The sequence below is a fragment of the Myodes glareolus genome, chromosome 9 (assembly GCF_982192425.1).
Source record: "Myodes glareolus chromosome 9, mMyoGla1.1, whole genome shotgun sequence".
Lineage (NCBI taxonomy): Eukaryota > Metazoa > Chordata > Mammalia > Rodentia > Cricetidae > Myodes > Myodes glareolus.
The window spans coordinates 3,255,724-3,279,709 of record NC_142034.1 but is presented as its reverse complement, the minus strand read 5'-3'; the positions used below and the strand labels follow the sequence as shown (position 1 = coordinate 3,279,709).

General features: G+C 53.5%; 1 protein-coding gene across 2 annotated transcripts in view; it reads right to left on the bottom strand.

The window, feature by feature from the left end:
* Positions 1–440: 440 nt before the first annotated feature.
* The window catches only part of Tbc1d16 (TBC1 domain family member 16), an 84,554-nt gene continuing 61,008 nt past the window's right edge, over positions 441–23,986 (bottom strand). The window contains exons 4-12 of one of the 2 annotated variants that reach the window (XM_048451821.3): positions 15,728–15,889; positions 15,178–15,325; positions 14,113–14,280; positions 13,489–13,637; positions 12,756–12,890; positions 11,749–11,935; positions 8,379–8,558; positions 6,019–6,165; positions 441–5,004 (exon numbers count right to left, since the gene is read on the bottom strand). In XM_048451821.3, the coding sequence (XP_048307778.1) occupies positions 4,756–5,004; positions 6,019–6,165; positions 8,379–8,558; positions 11,749–11,935; positions 12,756–12,890; positions 13,489–13,637; positions 14,113–14,280; positions 15,178–15,325; positions 15,728–15,889 (1,525 nt within the window). In that variant the 3' untranslated portion in view covers positions 441–4,755. The remainder of the gene's footprint in view (positions 5,005–6,018; positions 6,166–8,378; positions 8,559–11,748; positions 11,936–12,755; positions 12,891–13,488; positions 13,638–14,112; positions 14,281–15,177; positions 15,326–15,727; positions 15,890–23,986) is intronic. The other variant, XM_048451822.3, reaches the window with a different exon arrangement.

Sequence of the window (23,986 nt, the reverse complement as noted above, 5' to 3'; positions counted from 1 at the left end):
GCCTGAATTTCCCTTTAAATGCCCAGCCTGCACCCACCAAGTTTCAATATACTGATTGTCTCCCAAAGGAAGTTCACACAGGATGACTCGGGCTTTTCCCGAAATATGACAGGCATCTAAGGCCCTGTCAAACACCGTTAGAGTTCGCAGGCAATGGGTAACCGCGCTGTGGACTCCGACCTAATGGTCCTGAGGCCCATAAAGCACCCCGGAGTTCTCCAAGCCACTTCTCTCCACTGCCAGGCCCAGCATGACCTTTGGGCCATGCCCCTGGCCTTCCCAGAGCAGGGCCTGGTGACCAACCCTTCTGGTTCTGCACCCCAGGTCTCCCCAGTGATCTCAGAGCAGCCACGGAGCTAGACAGGCTGGCCACATCTAAAGGCCCGACATGGTCTGACCCGGCCACTCTCACTAGGCTTCTCTGAAGGCGTCTGACCATATGTGTGGCAATACTATTTTATTTATTTTGTGTGGAATCCATGAGAGTCAGGGTTAACAAGGGTCATGGTGACCAGTCCTGACCTTGACCGGAAGGGGACTGTTCAAAAAAAAAACAACAAAACACAACAGAGAAACCGAATCACTTGCCGTAGACATCAGCAATGGGGAGATTTCATTACTTTAAAAACAAGACACACAAAAGGCTGTCTTCCTTATCCTCCAAGTGTGGAAGAAAGACAGTCACGTGACTTGAACTCTGAGCGCCAGAAGTGCTACCCTCCCACCTGGAACTGAATGCAATGTACTTAAAGGCCTGGTGGTGGCAGGTATCTGCATGCAGCTGCTGAAGAAGCGGAGTCCTCATGGAAGGATCTTCCCCGCTGTGGGTGAGGCCGGCCACGCAAGAGCACGTACGCATGCGCACAGAGAGGCGCAGGCCAATACCGCCGAGGTGGCTTTGTGGCTTGCTTTTCTTCACGGTAGGTGTGGGTGGCACAGAGGCTTGCCCTCTGCAGAGGACACACAGGAGGTGGTGACATGGGAGAGGCGTGGGTCTGCTGACTCCAAACCCGAGGGAGCACTCAAAGGGAGTGGACAGCCCCTCCTGGTCACCGCTGCGGAAGGCTAAGGCCAGTGGGCTCTTCCCTGAGTGGCAGGTGAGGTCCCTGGGCCATGGTTTGCCGCCCTTGTGACAGCCTTTACATCCAAGTCCCCAGAGCAGTTTTTTGAAGGACCCTGATGGAGAACCTTGCCCTCCTTTTATGGGTGAGGAAATGGCTAGGGGAACCTTTCACTCCCTGCCAGGGAAGCTCTGGAGAGAACTGGCTTCTTAGGTTTGGGGTGGTTCCTTCTAGACCAGGTTAGTGCAGGACAAAATGGCATTGCAACCTTTTAGAAACGCAAGACTAAGTCCAGAGGCTGCTCTGTTCTTCAAGGACTCCAGGGATCTGGCGAGTCTAGCCTCGGGCTACCCAGCTTCCCTGTGTCCCCCTCCCTCCTTGGTGGCCCAAATGGGTGGGCCCTGGCCCGGCCCATCATGAAACCAGGCTATACCCCTGCATAAGTTTTCCACCCTTCTGGGCAGGGTGACCTCCAGAGACCTCTGCCAGGCTCCTTCCCACTGTCTGGCCAGCCCAGGGTGTCCCTAACAAACCCAGCCTGACTACACTGGAAAGGAGTCCATGTAGAGGGGAGGACACAGGTAGACTCTTGGCACTGTGAGGGGCTGATCTCCGCCTGAATTAATTCTGTCAAGCACAAAGTAGGTCGGGTGAGTAGCCCAGTGGGGCAGCACACTCGTCTAGCATGAATGTGGGCTCCAAGTGCCGCACACTACCTCCTCAGCACAACACAACATGAAAGAAAGGAAGAGGACAGAGGAACCTCTCGGAGCTGACTCCTGATCCAGCCTACAGTTCTTCCCATTTCCTTATTGCGGTACCCTCTCCATGCCCAGGGCCATCAAAGGCACCAGCTTCCCCCAGGCACCAGCTCCCGGTGACCCTCCACTGGGCTGCTGCCCTCCTGTCCATCAAGGGCTTCACACCACTTATAGCAAAAACTCAGAAGACCAAAATCTTCCCTTCCTGAATTTAACCTGTTTCCCTCCGTGTCCCCAGCTGTTCACGAACCACATAGCTCTGTCTGCAGAGGTGAGCCAGGCTTCCTGGCTGGCATTTGAAGGCAGAGCTGTCTGGGGAAGCAGCGTCTTCTCTGTGCCCAGTGAGGACACTGGCCCCGGCAGAGAAGCACACATCCTACTCCAACCTCCTGCTGCCGCCCCCTCCCCCAACACTGTCCCCTCCACGTGGACAGTAAGCGACCCCTTCCAAGGTAGGCATCATGCCTCACCAGTGTTATCTCTCTCTCTCTCTCTCTCTCTCTCTCTCTCTCTCTCTCTCTCTCACACACACACACACACACACACACACCCCAAAGGTATCCTTCTTGACCAGAGCCCCAATGACATTAGGTGATGTCGTCAGCACAGACATTAGCGGCAGGCTATGCGCACACAGGCGTGCTTGGTCAATAGCATTAAGTGTCATTTTAAAAAATGGGTTAAATAAGCCTTGTGGCCAAGAGACGGTGTGCAGGCTGATTACCCGTGATTTGTATGTCCTGGCGGTGGGAAGGCTAGAAGTCTAATGACTGAATTATCACCCTAATGCCTTTTGCTGGCTGGGAATAATCCTGGGGTAACAGCTGCCACAGGGTATTTGGCTGGTCTCCTCTAATTGCATCCAGATTAAGGTTGCTGTTCCGTGTGTGCAGGGCCTCTCCACTCCTCAGAGCAGAGCAGGGCTCTGTGAGCCCACACACCATGTCTGGCTGCAGAGGCCCCAGATGGTCTAACGCTGCAGGTAACACCAGGGACCGATAGTCCACGGGACTGGGGGGGGGGGATACCTGGTACAAGGCTGTCACTGACCCTTCTGGGTCAGGTCTCGAGGAGCACTGGGAGCTACAGATCCTTGCTCTCTGAGACTCTCCAGGGTATGTGACTCCCTGGACCTGCTCTTCCGCCCCCACCCCTGTCCCCACCCTACACAGCCGAGTGTAGGAGACAGGGTGCTGTGTGATCCTGGGAGGGGGAGGGTAGGAGCTGGCTCCTCCTCCCTGGGAGTGATCTGTATCTAGATTTCCTGGAGTGGTAGGCAGATGGGACCCCTCTGAATCACCAGGCCTCTCCTACGTGACTGCTCAGAGTAGCCCCTGAGCCGAGGCTTCACTCTCCTGGATGCCGAGTTCAGCCGGGCCACCTGCTCTGCTGCCCCTCGGTTGGTCGGCAAGTGTGGTGTCCACCAGCACTTAGAAAATCACTGCTCATTTCTGCCTCTACTGTCATGGGGTGACCCGAGACCCAGAGGCCAGTGCCACCACACACTCACTGGGACTTCAGAAATGGTGACCCCAGAAGAGAGTGAGCAATTCTACCCAAGACCAGAACCTCCCAGCCTAGACTGCTGACCCAACGCTCGCCGGAGGTGCCAGTCAGGTTCTAGCCATGGAGGCTCTGCCCTGTATAAGGATACTGGGTGCTAGACAGCGGATATGCCTGTACCCCAAAGATCAGGACACTCTCTCCCACAGGCTCTTCCTAGAAGGACCCATGTCCTCAGAGAAGGGGAGACTGGGAAGGGGAGCGGCCGGCTGTAAGAGGTCTCTGCTTACATTCTGATAAGCACCTTTTAACATGGCACTGTCCTGCAGTGCAGCTCTCAGTGAGAAAACTCAACAGCAGGGCACCTCTGCCCACCCCTGCCGCTTGCATCCCCACACGGACTCAGCCCATGACAGAGGGATCAAGGCTTCTTCCTTACACCAGCTTTTGGGACACCAGCTAGGGATGCTCCGGAACACACCATTAACCAACCTCCGTCCTCAGCTTTGGAGGATGGAGTGTGGGGGTGACCTTTTCCTTGGGAAGAGGCAGAGCATCCCAGTGCTGCTCAGTCAGCAGAGATGCCAAGGGACAGAAGCCCCCTTGCATAACAGGAACCAGGTCCTGCATGGAGGTGGAGGCCCCTCCCCAGCCATTTCAGATGCCTTTGTCTTTGTGGGGGATTTAGATACTCTCACCTCCACAGGACCAAGCATTTTCTCTTCAGAGGACCCCATGGTTGCACATACCACACCCCTCAACCCATTCAGGCCTCAGTGGGTTGCTGTTTTTGGTAGAGAGGACAAAACTCAGACCCTAAGGGGAGGATCCCAGTGGGAGGTACAACCAGCCTTTTCCTCTGGGGTAGGCATGTCCTTCCCAACACTCACATGGGCACTGTGGGAGCTCAGGTCTGAATATCTGCTTTCTCTCTCTCTCTTTCTCTCTCTCTCTCTCTCCCCTCTTCCCCCCCCCCCCCCCCCGAACAGGTGTCTTCACAGGGGTCTTGCAGCTGTGACCAAGAGGCTTCAGAAATACACTTGACTCACTCGGGACGGCCCTGCTCATCTGTGCCCCTCTGTGCCAGTGTGAGGATGAAGCCTTTTCTGGATCCTGCTTAGCCCACAGCTCGTGGCCAGACTCTGGGCTCTGCTGGAGTCCCCCAGCCACCCAGCAGCCTGCACTGTTGTGCAGCAGGCAGACTTCCGGGGCCAGCCTTTCAGGAGCTGAATTCTCGGGGCATCTGATATCTGCTGTCACTTCTAGAGTCAGATTCTGTCGTCATGGTGACAAGGCTCTCTTCGCATTGGCCAGAGGCCTTTCCTTGTATTTCTAGATTCTGTTCCCTTCACGACCATCCCCACCCCCTCCCGCTTGCCCAGGACCCCAGGGAGGTCGTCCTCTTGCTCCGTGTCAGAGCAGAGCCTTTCCTATCTGCGGAAACCAAAGGCCTCCCGCGGTGCCTTTGGGCCTTTCTTGCCTTCTCTTGGGGGCTTAGGTGACGGCATCTCCATTGTGCCCCCATAGGGACAGTTCTCAGAGCCCGGGTGGTGGCCGGCACACTCCACAGCTGGCATGTACCCGCTGTCCCACATGCCTGTCCCACACAGCTTACACAGGTCATGTAGGCTGCAGGGGATCCGTGGCAGAAGGCGGAACTGGTACAGGAGACTCCTGGCCTGCAGAGAGAAGAAAAGCTAAGGGGACAGCCCAGGCCATCGGGATGCAAGGGAATAGTGGAAGAGCATGGAACCAAGGGACACACTCATGGAGGGGACAGCACAGTGGCCTGGGTCTTCACTGGCTGCCAAAAAGGGACCCTGAGATACTTGGGTAGTTTACGACATGAAATCCCCAAGTGGGTGAGGCATGAGAGTCAGAAGGGCACCCCCCACACAGCCCTTCCTGTCCTTTGCAGGAGCCTTCAACCCTGTCCCCATTTCTTTTGAACTGTAAAAGGCCCCTACCAAGTTACCCTGCACCCCTGCAAGGTCTGTCTGGGGTGCCCAGTGTGGTGATGGGCCCGAGGACCCCTTCTCCTCCCCATGGACCACCAGAGGACTAGAACTCAAAGCACTGTCAGTTAGAGTGTGGGGAGCAGGAGGTGGCTGAGACTCAAGCCACGGGTAAGAAACGAGGCTTTCTCTCTCCCTCACTTCCTAGCTCTGGACAGGAAGGAGGCACTCCTGGGTGGGGACTGGCTGGGCATGTATACATTGTAGCAGATGAAAGAGGCGGTGACCAGGGACAGCCCCGACACGACAGATTCACATTGCTGGGCTGAGGAGATTGCATCAGGTGTTAGTCCCCATGGACTTGGAAGAAAAAGCCCAACAGGCAAACGAAGGGCAGGCTGAAGCTCTGGAGGTGGGGTGGTACCCATGTGCAGGGGTGGGGCTCTGTGATGTGAAGGGCTCTGCGTGCAAGCTGAGCCCATGTGCTGGGTAGGGCTCTGTTGGCAGGGGTGGGTCTGTGAGGTGTGGGTGGGGCTCCATGTACGGGGCTGGGACTGTGAAGTGTGGGTGGGGCTCCATGGGCAGGGGTGGGTCCTTTAGGTACGGGTAGGGCTTCCCATGTCAGGGTGGGTCTGTGAGGTGTGGGTGGGGCTCCGTGGGCAGGGGTGGGTCTATGAGGTGTGGGGCTGTACAGCATGTGGCCTGCTTCTGTACGGGGCGGGCCTGTGCGGCTCCCACCTTCCTGAGCACCAACTCTCCGTTCATGTGCATGGCCAAGTTCCCAAAGTGCAGGAGCATCTGGTCTGTGGCCAACTGTTGCTCGATGACGTCATCCCCATAGATGGCCACAATGGCCACACAGATGAAGAGGTGGAAGTAGTCCGTCTGTGGGAAGACAGAGAGCTCAGAGGGGCCCTGCCGAACCTGAACCGGAGCTCAGCCATGACTGTGGCCAAGGTTATCTGGGCCTGGTCCTATGCACCTGGGAAGCCTGCACCTCTGGTTCAGCCTCCACTTCCCCACCTGAAGACTGGGCCGGTGGTGACGATGACACGCTGGGCCGCTGTGACATACTAATGGATGATAACTGTGCCACACCCTGGCCATTGGTGCTCTCTTGGGAGGTGTCTGTGATGAGGGAAGAGAACACACACTTTCCTCCCTAGCCTGTCTGAACTCACGCTGGACCTCATGCACAGAGGTCGTGAGGGTGTCGTGTGTGTGCAAAGGGCTGATCAGACAGCTTCCTGAAGACTCTAGAATATGCCAACCAAAGTTCTGGCTGCTGATTTCCTGGTGGTGAGTCCTCCTGCATCAGTCAAGTGTCCTTAGCATGCGCCCCTCTCTATGGTTGGTGGCTGAGCATCTAGGAAGATCCCTCCTAAGTCACTCCCTCGAGGCCCATGGAAGGCTGCTGCTACCATCTTGCCGCCCCTAACGAGATGCCCACAGCCCCTCCCTGCCTCCTGTAAGGCCACCTTGTGGCTTTCTCTTGCCTGGACACATGAAGGTAGAAGGATGGGGGTTCTAGAAAGTCCCTGTTGAGTATCTTGATAATACCACGTGGGCTGCCATCTCCCAACCAGACCAGCAGCGTGCAGAGGCGGTGGGTGTTGAAGTCCCCATCCTTGGCCTGCCCGCCTTCTTATTCCGAAGGAATGGGAGGATGGAGAATGAGAGACATTCTACAGGGATTGGCCCAGAGCGCCAGCTCTCAGGGCATCAAGCTACAGCACAGAGGCCTCCATGAAGCCTTCCCTTCGGAAGCTTAGCCCTCACCTGGCAGTGACTCCCCTCTAGCGCTCACTCCTGATTCATTCATCATCTGAAAGGATTTCATTCTCAGCTGGTGGGGGGCGGGGATGTTCCAGATGGGACCACTAATTCCAAAATCTGATGGCAATGTAAACTTGTTTTGTGGGTCTTGAACACAACAGTGTCCAACGGACTAAGGAGCAGGAGCTGCCAAGAACCTCGGAGAACAGCTGGGTTACTTCCCTCTGACTCAGCCTCCTTGGCCACTCAGGATGTCTGTCTAGAATAGTCTTTAAGTCTAGGATGCATTGGCAAGCAATGGATGCTGCAGGTGGCAGAGGGAGAGCGACTTCGGAGTGTGCTCTCCATAGCCAGGGTACTGCTCTTGGTTTGTGCAAGCAACGTGTGCATGTACAGATGTGTGCTCTCCACGTGAGGCCAGAAGATGGTATCTCAGGGTCTCTTGCTGGGACCTGAAGCTCAGCAATTAGGCTAGACTGACTGGCTAGCCAGCCCAGGAATCGGCCTGTCTCCGCTCCCCCAGCATGGGGGGGGGGGTTATAGGTGTGCACCATCAGCTCTTTTTTGTTTGTTTTGGTTTTCTGTTGCTTGTTGTGTTTTGTGACAGTTCATACTGTGTACTCTTGACTTTCCTGGAACTCACAAAAATCTGACTGCTTCTACCTCCAGAATGCTGGGATTAAAAGTGTGTACCACAATGTCTGGCATGCCTGACTTTAAAAAAAAAAAACAAGAGTTTAGGACTCCAGTGTGGATTCACAATCTTGCAAGGTAAGCACTCTACCCACTGAGTAATCTCTCCAAACTTGAGTATTATTATTTTTAAGGCTGATGGAGTCAAAACGACTTGCTGACTTCCTTACATTGATGGCTTGGGTGTAGCTTAGGGTGTAGAGTCAGCCCGGTGGGGGAGGAGAAACTGATCGTGTAGAATGAGTGGATGCCCTGATTCAGACTCTCTCTGGAGCCGTGGAAAGGCAGCTCAGGGTGGTCCGGCAGTCCCAGGGGGCAGGGCAGCATAGCACTGGCCACAGCATGTGGGGACATACATCCTGGGCTGCTGTGACTGTCCTGTGGTGCAGATATCCCTCCTACTGACTGGCTGTGACAGAGGCAGTAATGAGCATGTCAGCCAGCAATTTACATTGATTTCAATTACATGGGAGGGGAGGTCTGAAGCCAGCGGCACAAGCCCGGAAAACTGGCGCGGCTGGATGGGGTGAGGAGGAGACACCCCCACACGGGAGGAGGTTTGGGGTGCCCCACCGCCTAAGCACAGGATAGTGACTGCACTCACAGGTAGCAGTGCTGGCTCTGCTCACCTGGTAGTGGGCCCAGCAGGCCTCCCAGATGCGCAGGGCCTCGGCCTCAGGAAACTCCCGTTTGAAGCAGAGCAGGAGCCAGCGATGGCAGAACAGCATCTGGAGGCCATCCTCGCCCAGCGAGACCAGGTGCTGGTAGAAGCGCTGGTGTGTCAGCCGCAGCAGCTCCCGCAGGTACAGCTGGGAGTGGAAGGGGAGTGGAGGGTGTTACCCAGACCCCGGGAAAACCTGCCTACCAGGGCCAGAAAGACCTTACTCAGGGCACCTTCAAGCCCCAAAGCACACACAGGAAATCTTTCTGTCTGCCAAACACATCAGCCAGCTACTATGTCAGACTACCACTGGAACATAACCAGAAGCCCCCCTTCTCTCTCTCTCTCTCTCTCTCTCTCTCTCTCTCTCTCTCTCTCCCTCTCTCTCTCTCTCTCTCGTGTGTGTGTATATGTGTGTGTCTGTGTGTGTGTGTGTGTGTGTGTGTGTGTGTGTGTGTGTGTGTATGCAGGCCAGAGGTTGACATTGGGTATCTTCTAACAGTCTACCTTATTTTATTTTTTAAAAAAGGTTTATTATTAAACAAATTGAACATATTTATTTTATGCGTATGAGCGATCTGCCTGCACGTATGTCTATGCATCACACTGATGTCTGGTGTCCACAGAGGCCAGAAGAGAGAACTGGATCCCCAGGAACTGGAGTCACAGATGGTTCCTAGCAATTGTATGGGTGCTTGGATCCAAATCCAGGTCCCCTGCAAGAGCAGTCAGTGCTCTTAATCACTGAGCTGTCCCTCCAGCCCTTATTTTATTATTGCTAATCATGCAAGTAGAGATGGGCTTGTGCACATGACTTCAGGTAGCCAAGGAGGCCAGAGTTAGTGATTTCTGGAACTGGAGTTACAGGCAAGTGTGAGCTGATGGACTCAGGTGCTGGGGATCAAATTCAGGTCCTCTGTAAGAGCGGTGTGGTGCATCCTCTAACCCTCTCAGCCATCTTTCCAGCTTGAGTCTACCTTTTTCGGACAGTCTCTCACTGAACCTAAAGCTCGCCAATGAGCTGGACGGGTTGGGCAGCAAGCGGCAGGGATCCACCTGTCTGTGAGCTTCCCCGGGACACACCCAGCATTTTCCCCGGGTTCTGGGGATGGGGACTGTGGTCCTCATGCTTGTACAACAGGCACTCTGCTGAGTCATCTCCCAGCCCAGCCCTGGAATCTTGCACACACCTGTCACCAGTGCCTCTTAGATCGAAAGATATCCCAGGAGACCATGGTATAGCCCTCGGCATAGTATGACCTCCTGGGTGGCCAAGGAGACTGACTGACTCAGTGTGAAGTCATCCCTCAGCCTCAGTCGACCCCCAGGGGCTGTTCTAATGGATGCCTAACCAGGCAGGGCAAGCAGGGTTATTCATAAAACCCCAGCAAAAGCCCCTTCTGTCCCACCATGATCTAGCGACTCCCAGAGCTGATTGCAGTTTCAAGACGCTGTCTGAGTTTCAAAATGCTGGATTCCTGTGTGTCAGGTCACCGGGTCGCATGGGACTTGACAGAGGCTATTTCTGGCAGCACCAGGTGGGGGCTGCCGACTACTGACGCCACCGGGAAACCAATCTCCAGCAGCTAATGAGTCACTGGCCATGTGCCGCCAGGCTGCTAGGGTGATGGCGTCAGACCCTGTAATTGCCTCCCTGGGTACCGTGGAAACCTGACATCACAGGGATGCGTGATGAGGCAGGGGCCGAGTGTCTGGTTAGGGGTCAGTTGTCTGCTGCTGAGCGGGATCAGAGGCTCCCCAGGATAGTGGGGCCTCAGGATTCAGGACTCCTAAGCAAGCACACTGCTATCCCTAGCGCCTGAAGTTGTGTGGCTCCCAAGTCCTGGAGTCCTTCCTGACCGGCCAGGGTCTCCACTCGGTGGCTCACAGAAGGTCGAGGCCACTGTGTGGCTGACAGTTCTCTAATAGACGTCTAGCGTGCACAATAGTGTGTGCACAACTGCCGAGTGCCCTGTACCTCCTGCCGCAGGCTGTTCCTCACACCTTTGCTCACACAACCCTCCAGTCCCCAGGGGTTGATCTATGGGCCATGCTTCCTGCCCTCCTCAGTTCTGCCATCACTGCCTGAGGCATACGTCATCCAGCCACTGAGTCTCCAACACTTGAGACCATATGGAATAGAGACGGCCATGGGAGGGGCACCTGCGACTCCTGTCCTCAGAGTTCAGTGCCCTCGGGTCCTACGCTCACTCTGTCAGCTTGTCTACTTCCAGACCAGGCCATATGCGGGACAGAGGGGAGGCCACCCACATCCTGGCAGAAGCTTGATACAAACACAGGTGCCTCTCAGTGACAAGATCCAGTCCCCAGCCACTCGGTGCTTCTCAGTTTATGTACAGCTGATCTCTCGGAGATGGGAGTGGGACATGGGATCAGAGTCAGCTGAGCCCCACAAAAAGTCAGCTTTTTTTTGGGGGGGTAGAGATGTGAGACTTGCCTGCTGGACATCTGGGTAATATTGGAGACCTATGTACCCACTGCATACAGCTGCCCTGGAGGTCTGTAATAGGCCCTGCTAGTGACACACACCTGAGCCAAGTAGCATGGACCTCCCTTTCTTTGCCCTACCCAGGAGGCTGGATTGTGATAGCCCTGCAGGGAGGCAGAAGGCAGCAGGGTAGGGTCTTAAACAGTCAGTCTCTGGGGTTTCAGGAAGAGAGGCTTAAGAGGCTGGCCCAGACCCAAACACTTATCTCCTGGAAGTGGCCAACTGGCTCTTTCCAGGAGACTCTGGTTTTCTGCCATATACTGACTCCTGATATCGTGGCTGCATTTCACCCTCAAGACCCCTGGCAGCAGCTGGGCAGTGATAGTGCATGCCTTTAATCCCAGAACTGAGGAGGCAGAGGCAGGCAGATCTCTGAGTTCTAGGCCAGCCTGGTCTACAGAGTGAGTTCCAGGACAGCCAGGGCTACACATAGAAAAACCGTGTCTCAAAAAAATAAAACCAAACAAAACAAGGCAGTGTGCTGTCTCTTTTAACCCTCCAGTACACAGATACACATGCACATACACATATGCACACATATGTAAGCACACATACCCACATATATAAGGCACAATATATACATGCCCACACAGCACACAGTGATACGTGCGCGCGCGCGCGCGCACACACACACACACACAAACGCACCTGAGCTTGTCCTCATGCTTCCTCACCATAGTACACATATTCAGTGTACACACACACACGCACACAAATGTACATGTGAGCTTGTCCCCATGCCTCCTCACCATAGTACGCATACTCAGTGTACACACACACACACACACGCACGCACACACACACACACATGCACGCACGCACGCCTCACCAGCTGTCTCTCCATGTCCTCATCACGGGGAGAGCTAACGAAGATGGTGTTCTGCATCAAACCCACGAAGCACCAGAAAGTGTCCGATTCATCCAAGACCTCAGCCAGGATGGGGGCCACCAGGTCTGACATGCCCTGTGAGTAGCCGATGGCTGGATTGTACACAGCATAGTTCAGCAGGATCCTCCTGGTAAGGCAGTGGGGAGCAGAGGTGGGTTGACCCAGCCCATCCCGTAGTCCCCATCAGCACCTGTCGCACAGGTACTGGGGACCCTCCTTCATCTTGGTCTCAGGGGAGGCAGCACCCAAAAGCAGATGCCACAGAGCTGATGATCCTGAGAGTGCAAATAATTATTGACCGGGTGTGGTTTGCATGCCTGTAATCCCAGCACTCAGTAGGCATGCAGATCTTTATGATTTTGAGGCCAGCCTGCTCTATATAGAGTTTCAGAACAGCCAGAGCTGCATAGAGAAACCCTGCCTCAAAAAAAAAAATAAAAAATAAAGTCTGGGCTCTGATGGAAGTCCGTGGGACTCATTTTTCAAGCGGTAACAGCATTTGCCAGAGCCCAGAGCAGGGGCTGGGTGGGAATATGGGTCCTGCTTTCTTAGCGGGTGGTTCAGTGTCTGTGACACAAAGGGTGGGCTGGCTAGGTCGTTTTTATGGGCTATTAATTTTGTGCAGTTACTTGCCAGGCTGCAGCAGAGTATCGGAGGTGGCAGCCTCGGACTCAGTATGGCGTTCCAGAGGAGGCCCATCGTGAGGAGATGCGAGCACACATGGCAGCATGGGGAATGTCCTTCGTGAGCAAGGGGCCAAGCCAGGAGAGGGTTGGGGAGGCTTGGCTGGCACCCTCAGCTGGGACTCAGTGGCTGCTACAGGGGTCAGGAGCTAAGGTAGCCTGTGGGTCCCCTGCTTGGGTGGAGTGCTGTGCTGCACAGCAGCCTGGGAGTCCCACAAGGCCGATCACAGACTTGCACACGGGGAGGCCAGGGACACCAGGTACCTCATGCTCTCCACATTCGGGTTGTCCTCCCCTCGGAAGAACTGGTTGTTCCTATCTGTCCGAACCACATCCTTGTCCACGGTGAACTGCACACTGCGCCAAAAGGCTCTCTGCTCCTCAGGAGTCATGGAGAGCCTGTGGGGAAGACAGAGCGCCATCCTGAGGTCAGCTGTGGCAGGGGGATGCCCTGGAGTACCCAGGGAGGGGACCTGGAGTAGCTGCACTCCCGGATATAGAGGCCTGTGCTCTGCTAGCTCCAACCTCTGCTGCTGGGGCTACGGGCACCAACAGAGGAGTGTGTGCGTGCGTGCGTGCACTGTCAGCACCAACACTCCAGCTCCCAAGAGGACATGTGAGTGTGTGTGTGTGTGTGTGCGCGCGCGCGCGCGTGCATGTGCCTGTGTGTGGTGTATTCAAAGCTTTCCTTATGTTAATTCAAGCCCAGCCCTGCAGAGGAGAGCTGACTGCAGCCTGTGGGCAGTGAAACCCTTGAGGGAGGCAGCCTTCAGTCCTGAAGTCAGGTTTTCAGCCCAGCCTACCGCTGGTGAACACTGGCCCTTGGACCAAGGTGCTGGGGGTGTGGTGTAGCAACTACCCTTCTCCTGCCAATGGCGCTGGCTCTTGGGAGACTCATGCTCCAAAGAAACCACGGTTCACGGAATATGGGTCGGTGATGAATTACACCTCTGACTTCCCCGCCATGGTTAGATGGGACTCCTGGGGCGCAGTGCACCTTTTTTGCTGGATTGCTGCGTACTCCTTTCGCTTCTGCTCCCGCAGCGCCTCGCGCTCCTCCGACGTGGACTCGTGGCTGTAATAGTGCAGCAGGAAAGGCCAGACCTCCCCCCGGATCGACACATCAATGCCGCCAAAGAAAATGGCCTGGAGGAAGCAGCCCAAGTTGAGGGGGTAGGGTGGGGGGATAGAGTATAAAACAGGGCAGCTCAAAGAACCCCAAATCCCCAGAGAAGGGTGTCGTGGGGCCTTTGGCGCGCCTCGATTCAGACCCCGGCAATTTGCACATGTTTACAAGGGGAAAGTGTTGGAGAGGCATTCCCATACAGGATACAAACCGGCTCATTTCAATGTCAAAGCCCCCCCGGGGTGGCACTCTGAGATCGATGTGTCATTCTCACGTCATGGACTAATCCTGGGGGTTTTAATACTCCAGAGTCTGCAGGGCCCACATGGGATCCCCAATCTTGTGCAATTGTCTCCTCAATGAAGCCACCTGACCGCTTCATCAATGCAGCCAACAGAACCCTCCAGAGGAGGTGGCCCACCACCCACCACCCTCTGTCCCCGCGGCTTGACTACAAGGGTTCCCCGGAGGCTGACCAGGTGGCCGCCGCCGTACCTGGCGTAGCTTGTATTCCTCCTCCACCTGGCCCAGATCATTCAGGTGGTTGAGCCAGGCAGACACGTCCAGCCTCCGGTACAGACTCTCTTCCGGGTGGGTCTCAGAGGATGGCAGCTTGGGCCGTCGGATAGAGAACTGCATGCATGTCCTCTCATCTGTGACCTGCTGGGTGGGTGGGAGGAGCCCCGGGTGGAGAGCAGGATCTCAGATCTTGGGCTCTGGAAGCCTGAGATGCTGTTCCCAGGATGTCAAAGCCACTCTCTCCTCTGGGAGGAGGGGAGGCGCTGTCCCTGCACATAAACTCCTAAATGGCTAGTGTAATTAGACACAATTAAAATGAAAATACCTTCATCCTAACACCGCTCTCCCTTTGCAGCTCACAGCCTCCACTGCCCCCACTCCCTCTCCTGCCCCAGCCGCAAAGAAAACCAGAATTAATACCCCTTACGGCCCAACTTCCCTCTGCCAGGGAGAGCCTGCAATAGATTCCATTCGATCGGCCACATACAAAGGCCCGCTGTTCGGCGAGCGGGGGAGCCAGCCTGTCAGACTGTCTCCATGTGCAGTCACGAGTCCAGGGCGAAACCGCAGCTGACATTTAATTCAAAAATCAAAGGTTGCTCGATGCAGAGGGGGGCACATACCTCTATTGTAATAATGGGAGCTGGCGGGAGGCTCTGCGGGTAGGGCTGTAAAGTCAGCCCCCGGATCTAATAAGCACATACAGTACCTTAAGCAGGTGATTAAAGGGCTCTTATTGCCTCTGTATGCAGATTGAGCAAAATATGGCAAGAGGCCTTGTCAAAACATGAGTCTTCAAGGGCTCAGAATGACTTTCAGAAAGGCCTGGGTACACAGTTCAACCCCAAGTACATTGCTGGCAGTCACCGCAAACCAGACAGCCAAATGCCATCGTCCCGAGGGGATCCCTAGAGCCAGACGGGTGAGGAAGGTGTCGCGGGATGGTCCCAGACCCACGGGTTTGGGAGCTGGTATTCTGGGAGAGGCATTTCCACTCCTGACCCTAACCAACCACGTCCGCCCCACTCTCCGCTGGGTTACCTGGTCCCTGAGGTGCGTCTCTGTGCAGAACTTCCATTGCTGGAACACCTCGGAGAGCTTGTCCAGGCCACCGTGGTGGAAGTGGAAAATCTTGTACTGGCTCTCCCGGCTGGCCACCACCAGCTGGCCACTCGTGCAAGCCTCGTCACTAAAGGGTCACAGGGTGGGGGAGGGACGGAGGCGTTCACGCAGGTTCTGAGGTCTGAGTTTAACCAGAGCACGCTGTCAGCCACCTCAAGCAGGAAATAGTGAGCCCCACGGGAGTCTGGCTGCTGTGTGCGAGGGGCGGTGTCAACCAAACTCAGTACTCCCTCTACCGAGGAAGGCAGCTGGATCCAGAGAACCCCTGCACACCATTCCTGAGCCACCCAGGAGACCTGGAGGAGTGCGGCAGGGCTGGTTGGAGGCAGATCTGGACCACGCAAGGATTTATTCAACCTCCTCTACCCTCATGTCTGAATCATAAGGGGTCTCGGGAGGGGGCTTCCTAAAATCATACACACAGGCACACATATTTGCGCACAGACACGCCGCCAGAAAGCAGACTCACCTGAAGAACAGTCTCAGGGAACGCATGTGGCCGAGGTCCACACGGAACACACCGTAGATCTGCTCCAGGGCGCATCCCCGCTGTGGCTCATCCCAGCGAGGCGTCTGCAGGAGGCCATTGCTGTCGGGGAACCGCAGGTTGGCATCCGAGCTAGAGGGGGAACTGGCAGAGCAGGTGGTGTGAGGTGAGGACCTTGCAGCTCTCCGCTACGCCAGCCCAGGGGAAGGATGGGGAGGGTGCCGCGTAACATTCACCCCGAGCTTAGACACATGGCATACGACAGAACATGCTTTGCCAGAAGCTGCGGCCCAGATGCTAGGGAACGAACAAGTGAGCGAGTCGGTCCGGTTGCACGGTGATAGTTTGGCTTGACTGAAAAAGCGTTTTTTCATGAGCAGACGCCGAGGTACCTTGATACAGCAGGAAGTCGCCAGGATGGCAGACAACACTAGATAGAGCTCACACCTCCTGAGTGAACAGAGGTGTGTTACCAAGCCTCCCCGAGCCTCTACATCTTATTTATAATGTGAAGATAGCAAGGAATAAGCAACTGTAAAGTGCTTGGTCCCCTGGGGCCTGTGAAGGGCAGCTGCTCCGTCACAGTCTTAGACAGTATGGGGCTTCTATCCAGGTTTAGATTTCTTGTTTCTGAAAAACCATGTTTATATGAGGAAACACATATGGGTCACTAACACTAACTATAGGCCTCAGGTAATGACATGAGGACATGGGCTTGACTGCCAGGGGAGGGTGGGTGGGGGCGTGCACGTGTGTCAGAGCGTGTCAAGGCCAGAGTCAACGTCGGGGATCTTCTTCTGCCTCTCAGGGTCGCTCAGTGACCCTGGAGCTCACCGACTGGCCAGACTGGCTGCCGAGCACAGGTCCCAGGGCTCCTCTTATCTCCGTTTTCTCCAGGGCTGAGGTTACAGGGGTTTGTCGCCAGGCCCGGCTTTATAAAGAAAGCGTCAGTGCAAGGGATCAAACTCAGGTCCCTGTGCTCGTATGGCAGGCTCTTCGCCCACCGAGCCCCCTCCTCGGCCCTCAGGTTTTCGTTTTCTTTTTTGGACAAGGTTTCTCTGTGTAGACCTGACTGTCCTGGAACTCACTCTCTAGACCAGGTTGGCCTCGAATTCAGAGATGTGCCTCCCTCTGCCTCCTGAGTGCTGGGATTAAAGGCATGAGCCATCATAGCACGGTCCTCATGTGTTTTTATAGCACGTGATCTTATTACATGAGCAGTGGAATTACCCACTCTTCAGAAAAGGAAACTAGGCCTAGAGGGGCCACCGGCCAGCGAGCAGTGGAGCTAAGACCGGATGGAACCTGAGCTCTGTCCTCCCTGAGTGTGCAGCATGGCTACACCACCCTGCCATTCTCTCTCTTTCTTTTCTTTTCTTTTTGTTCTAATTCATGAATAATTTACATTTTCTTTTGCAAAATATTTTATTATAGTTTTAGGCATCGCTGGTTAAATCCTGTTATGTAGATCTAGCAGTAAGTTCTGCAGACAATAACGCGGGTATACCCTGAGCAAAGGCAGGCAGGAGTGAGTCTGCGGTCTTGAACTGGCTCGGCGCAGTCAGTAGCTGCTCTCCGCCAGAGCAGAAGATCCGGTGTAAACCACCCAGTGAACAGATCCCTGGGAAGCCTGGGTCCAGCCCCTCCTCTCTCAGCATCAAGGAGAAAACAGGGCTATTCAAACCCTTCACAGTCTCCAGAACGTCAAACCAGTTATAATATGACTCTCCTTCCCAGCCTACGTCAGAAGTCAGGCCAGCAGGGTCCTCCCACGGTCCAGATGCACCCCAGTCTTCCTGAATGAACCCTGCTGCTGCACACTGTAAAGTCCTCTGCCAAAACCTGCGTCCTACCATCCCTCACATGGTACTGCTAGGCTGTGTGCAAAGTGGCTGGGGTCATTACACATCGTGTCGTACTACCATCCGCCAACACATTCGTCATCTCCCAGAACCCCACAAAGCAGGCAGGAAGACACTGAGTCAGGGAGCAGGCAGAAAGGCCCCTGCTGGTCCCTGGGAGTTGGGAGTGGGGCAAGAGTAACGTGTTTCTGAAAAACAATGGTTATGTGAGCAGGCTTCCTGTTGTGATGTCAACATGGCGACATTCAGGAAAAGGAGAGCTATGCAGACATTAAAAGATCAATGGTTGCCAGGGGCTGGAGGAGAGGAGATACAGACGGGGGAGCACAAGACAATACAATCCTCTCTATGACACTACAAGGTCATTACCGTTTGCCCAAACCCAGAGAACATGTAGCAGCAAGACAATGCCTTGTGCAAACTGTGGGCTTCTGGGTGATAAGGGTCCATTAGTGTAGGTCCATCCACTGTCTCATGGCTGATGCTGATGCTGGGGTGGTTGGGTCCTCATGGGACCACGGACACACACACACACACATACACACACACACACACACACACACGGGAGATCTCTGCAGTGAACCTAAAACTATCAAGCCAGGTGTCACGGTGTAAGTTCATCATCCCCGCACTCCAGAAATGGAGGAAGGAGGATCAGAAGTCTATGCTAGCATGAGTGAGCAGTGTAGTGAGTTTGAGGCTAACCTAGGCTACCTGATAATGACAATAATAACCAAAACGAGCCGTCCACACACTGCATATGATAACGATTAATGCTGTTAATATATTAACATGCACATAAGTTACAGAAATGAATACTACGCAGGAGAAATGAATACTACAACAGGGAGGAATACACACACAAAAAAACATTATGTTCACATGTAGAGTAATAAAATGAATTCAAGTGCAAAAGAGACCGTCCTGGGGTGGGTATTAAATTGGTAGTTGTTCAAAGATTATAAACTCTTAGCTAGGAGCAGAGAGGTGGCTCAGCAGGTAAGTATAAATCATGTTCCTGCAGCGGACCCAGGTTCAGTCCCAGCAGCCACATCAGGCAGCTCACAACTCCCTGACGCTCCAGCTTCAGTGACTGTCCAGCATCCTCGTCTGGACCCTGTGGGCACCTGTTCTCTCTCTCCATCTATCTGTCTATCTATCTGTCTGTGAGTCCGTTCGTCTGTCCGTCCGTCCATCCGTCCATCTGTGTAAATATACATATATAGTCTTAGCTATTCATATATTGGAAATCTAAGCCAGGAGGTATGGCTTATACCTGGACTTCCAGAACTTGAGAGGCAAAGGCAGGAGGATCAGGAGTTCAGGTCGTCCTTGGCTACAAAGGAAGTTGAGGTCCCAGTGGGCTACCTGAGACCCTGTCTCAAAAACAAATCAAAAACAGGCAAACAAATGTGTGTGTGTGTGTGTGTGTGTGTGTGTGTGTGTGTGTGTACATGTATACCAAGGCCCAGGGTTCTCAGGAACACTTTTTTTGCCACAGTTTAGAGGAACGCAGGACACTGGCCTAACTTTTCTGATTGGCTTAACATACCTGTGTGTTTAACCTTTTTATTTCCTCTCTAGCAATTAGTTCAAGGAGAATAATCCACAAAACCACACGCATGAGTAAATACGGAACAGCCTATTGGCAAAACTGACGAAACCCCACCAACTAGGAACAGAAGGGAGCTTCCTCAGGAGAGGAAGGACGCTGTGGAGACGACAGTTAACATTACACTCAGTGGAGAAGGACGGAACTGTTCCCCTTAGAAAGTGGAATTTAAGGCTGGTGAGACGGCGCAGTGGTTAAGAACACGTATTTCTCTTGCAGAGGACCAGAGTTCTGGTCCCCAGTCCCTACATGACAGCTCACAATCATCTGTAACTCCAGTTCTGGGGGACCCAACATCTTCTTCTGACCCCCTAGGACACTAGACATGCACACGACACATAGAGATACATGTTGGCAAAGCACTCATATGCACAAACTAAACAAGTATAAAAATAAAACAATAAAAATGAAAACAAGCCAGGAGCTAGGTAGCGGTTCTGGCTTCCACGGGTATCCTGTGTCCTCCAGTGTCCACCTCCCCTCCCCACAAGACAGGAAGAGGGAGGGGGAGCCACAAAGACTGGTGTTGGGGGGGAAGAGCGCAATGGCCCGCGCTGGTAGAGGATGTGACTGTTTATATGACGCGTCTCCGGGGAATTGTAAAACAACTCTTAGAGCCAGCGAGTGCACTGAGCGCGTTTACAGGCTGGGTGGTTAATAGAGAAAACCGGGCTGCATCCTTGGGTCATCAAGGCATGACTGAAAAATGAAACAACACGTAACTTATACCAGAAATAAAGCCATGGCGGGGGAGATGGCGCAGTGGATAAAGCTTTGCTATGGAAGTTTTGCAACCAGAGCTCGAACCCCCAGAACCCACATAAACCCCCCCCCATCATCCCAGTGCTCAGGAAGTGGAGAAGGGGTTCCTGGAGGCAGCTGGCTGGCTGGCTAATCAAGCAGACTCAGGGAGCGCTGGGTTGGGTGAGAGACCCTGTCTCAGTAAATAAGGAGGACGGCCATCAAGGAAGATACCAGATGTCAATCTCCACGTGTGCCCTTACGCGCCCACATGCACAACCCACATATGTGCACCCACATGCACAACCCACACGCACCCACATGCACAACCCACACGCGCCCACATGCACAACCCACACATGCCCACACACACAACTCACACGCGCCCACACGCACAACTCACATGCGCCCACACACACAACTCACATGCGCCCACACACACAACCCACACGCGCCCACATACACAACAAACACACATCCACAAAACGGCCCAGAGACCATTTGGGATCTGCTCTAACAGATCACAGTTAGGACCGCCACTCTGAAAACCACACGGCTGCTGAGAGAAATCAAGGAAGTCAGTGAACGAAGACACACACACGTCCACACTTTCACCAAAGGTGCATGTCAACTAGGCGTCTCTATGAGAGAAATAAAAGTCAAATATTCATGCCACATCCCTACATTATTAACGCAAAATGGATTACAGACCATAACCTGAGAATCATAACCCTTCTAGAAAATTCCCCGACCACAGCCATCTTGAATGAGCCAATGAGATGGCCCAGTAGGTGGGGTTTCTTGCACCTGGCCTGATCACTTGAGTTTGATCCCCAGTACCACATGGCAGAGAGAACTGGCTCTGCAAGTTGTCCTCCGACCTCCACACGGGCACTGTGGCTTCTCTGTACAGTCCCAAGCAAACATACAAACACACAAATTAATAAATTTAAAAATACAATCATAATTTAAAAAAATCCCAAAACCCTGAGGCCTTGTATCAGCAATCTCAAAGACTTTCTATTATCTGAGACCTGGGCTCCCTAGGTAGAACCAACGCCCCACAAACCACAAAGGTAATAAAGCTTGACGCCCCCATTGAAGGAAAAAAGAAAGTCACAGCCTGAGAGAAGACTCCCACAAAACACAGTACCAGCCAGGTGTGGATGCACGGGTTTGTAGTCCCGATCGTAGGGAGGCTGAGATAGTAGGACTGCAGGTTCAAGAGCAGCCTGGGCCAACAGGACCCTGGCTTGCATGATCGGATACTGCGCTCCTAGGGGCTGACTGGAAATACACAGCCACACCCACATGGAGGGCAACAGTGCTCTGACTATGAGAACCAAGCACGGGAACACCCCGGTGAGAGGATTCACCGTGTGGAGAGGATTCACCGTGTGGTACATAGCACCACAGAAGGGTCGGTGATGAAGGCTGGGCCACTGATACACAGCCAGCACAACACACCAAGAAACTCTTCAGCCAAGCAAAAGAAGTCAGACCCAAAAAGAGTGCACATGTGTGTGATGCCATCTGCATACAAATGTACCCAAATAACTAACCCAAAGTGGGAGAAATGGCAGTGTATGTGTGCGCGTTGTGTGTGTGTGTGTGTGTGTGTGTGTGCGCACGCGCACGCGCGTTACTGAGAATCGGACCCACATCCTTAGACAAGTATTCTGTGTCAGAGCTACACCCCAGTCCTCGTTCCATTCTTCCCTCTGAGACAGGCTCTTACTGAGTTTCCCCGGCTCTTTTGATGCTCTGTCTTCCTGAGTCAGCCTCCTGAGTAGCTAGGACCACAGGTCTCTTAGTACAGACCTGACTTCCAACTTTGCTATTGCTGTTGTGTGAAAATATCAAAGTTTCCTTGTAGTATGATGGCTGGCTTGTTGGGGTTTCTGTCCCGCCCAGTACCCCACAACCGGCAAGTAACAAAGAAAAATCACACACAGGACTCCATAAGGTTATAAACTGATTGGCCCATTAGGTCACGCTACTTATTAGCTCTTATAACTTATCCTAACCCATTATTCTGATCTATGTTAGCCATATGGCTTGGTACCTTTTTCAGTTGGGCCAGTTACATGCTGCCTCTTCGGTGGTCTGCGCAGGAGTGGCGGAGGGAGCTTCTGCTTCCAGAATACTCCCAGTCTCTTTGCACCACCCCTACTTCCTGTCTGGCTTTCCCGCCTATACTGCCTTCCTGGCCAAACAGCATTTTATTAAAATGATTGACAGAATACAGACAATTCTCCCACACCATTTCCTGTCATAACATTATTTAGATTCGTTTATTTTACTTTATGTGTAGGATTATTTGCCTGTATGTATACCTGCATACCACATGCATGTCTGGTACCCGAAGAGGTCAAAAGAGGGCATTGGATCTCCAAGAACTGGAATTACTGCCAGTTGTGAGCTGCCATGTGGGTGCTGGGAATTGAACCCAGGTCCTCTAGAAGAGCAACCAGTGCTCTTAACCACTGAGCCATCTCTCCAGTTCCCTCCATAAGTATTTTTAGAGCAGTGTTCAGTGGTGCTAAATTAACCACAGGACTCTGCGTCACCACCTGCCTCTCTCAGAACAGTCGGTGTGTAAGACAGAGGTGCTAGGACATCTGTGAAGTGATGGCCCACTTCCCTGCCTTCTGGGTCTCCGGCAACCTCGTCCTTCTGCCTCAGGAGTGTTTCACCGTGCACAGAGATGTCAAGGCTGATCCGCCACGCAGCGTGCGTCCAACCACACACCCCTCCAAGGCTGAGTGACGCCGCGAGGTGAGGACAGACCACACTTGCGCGTGTATCTGTCTGCTCTGTCCTCAAGGGCTCTCTGAACACGAGCAACTCCTCGGGTCGCTGCTATCTAGCCTTTCAGGCACATGCCCTGAAGAGGGATTGCTGCATCTTTCTGTTTTTAGATTTTTCTGAGGAAGTACCACCCGTCCCCGTTTCCCACAGCGGTGGGTCCACTCCGCACCCCACCCACAGGGCACACAGGTTCTGCTTTCTCTGCACTCACCAACGCTCCTGACGGCCTCTGTTTTCACATTTAAACCAACAGCCTTGCAGCATGGGATGCTCTCCCTGCAGCTTTGGCTCGCTCTCCTCAGTGGCTCCTGCACCCCTGCTCGGTGGTTCCTGCACCCCTGCTCAGTGGTTGTTGCACCCCTGCTTGGTAGCTCCTGCACCCCAGCTCAGTGACTGCGAGGATCTTTAGGGGAAAGTCTCATTTTTGGTCTTTAGAGAGTCTGCATTTCCTGGATATTAGTCTCTTATGAGGTAATGTGATTTCTGAGGGTTTTGCTATTGTTTTGCTTTTGTTTTTGTTTTATACTCACTCCGTGGGTTGCATTTTTACTTCGTGCTTGACGTACAAACTTTATAAAAACAAACAAACAAAAACCTTGGAATTCTGGATTGCCTGTTTTTCCTTTGGTTGCTGTGTCTCTGGGCCAGTCTGCATCGCTGTTGCCAAGTCGCAGGTGGGTCCCACGGCACAGGAACTGGGAGGAGTAAACAGGATGTGCTCTTATCTGGGATGCGGTGAGGCTGTAGGGTCATGCACCATAGATAAAAACCTGCCAAACTGCACACTTCAAAATGCAAGGGTTACTGAACGGCAATTACAGCCCAATGGAGCCTTCTGGAAAGATTTATTTTATTTATTTTTTTATAATTCTATTTATTTTTTGATTTTCACTTTATGTGCAGAAGTGTTTTGCCTGCACGTGTGTCTGTGCACCATGTCCTCAGAAGCCGGAAGAAGGTATTAGAACCCCTGGAACTAGAGTTACAGACAGCTGCTGAGTTTCCATGTAGGTGCTGGGAACCAAACTTGGATCTTAACCGCTAAGTCATCTCCCCAGCCTGATTTACTTTATTTTCAAGTAGACACGTGAGTGTGTGCAAGCGTGTGCGTGCATGTGCGTGTGTGAGTGTGCGTATACGTGCGTGCGTGTGTGTGTGCGTGTGGTGCCCACATGGATGCAGGTGCTCACAGAGGTCAGAGAGAGCGGCAGTAAC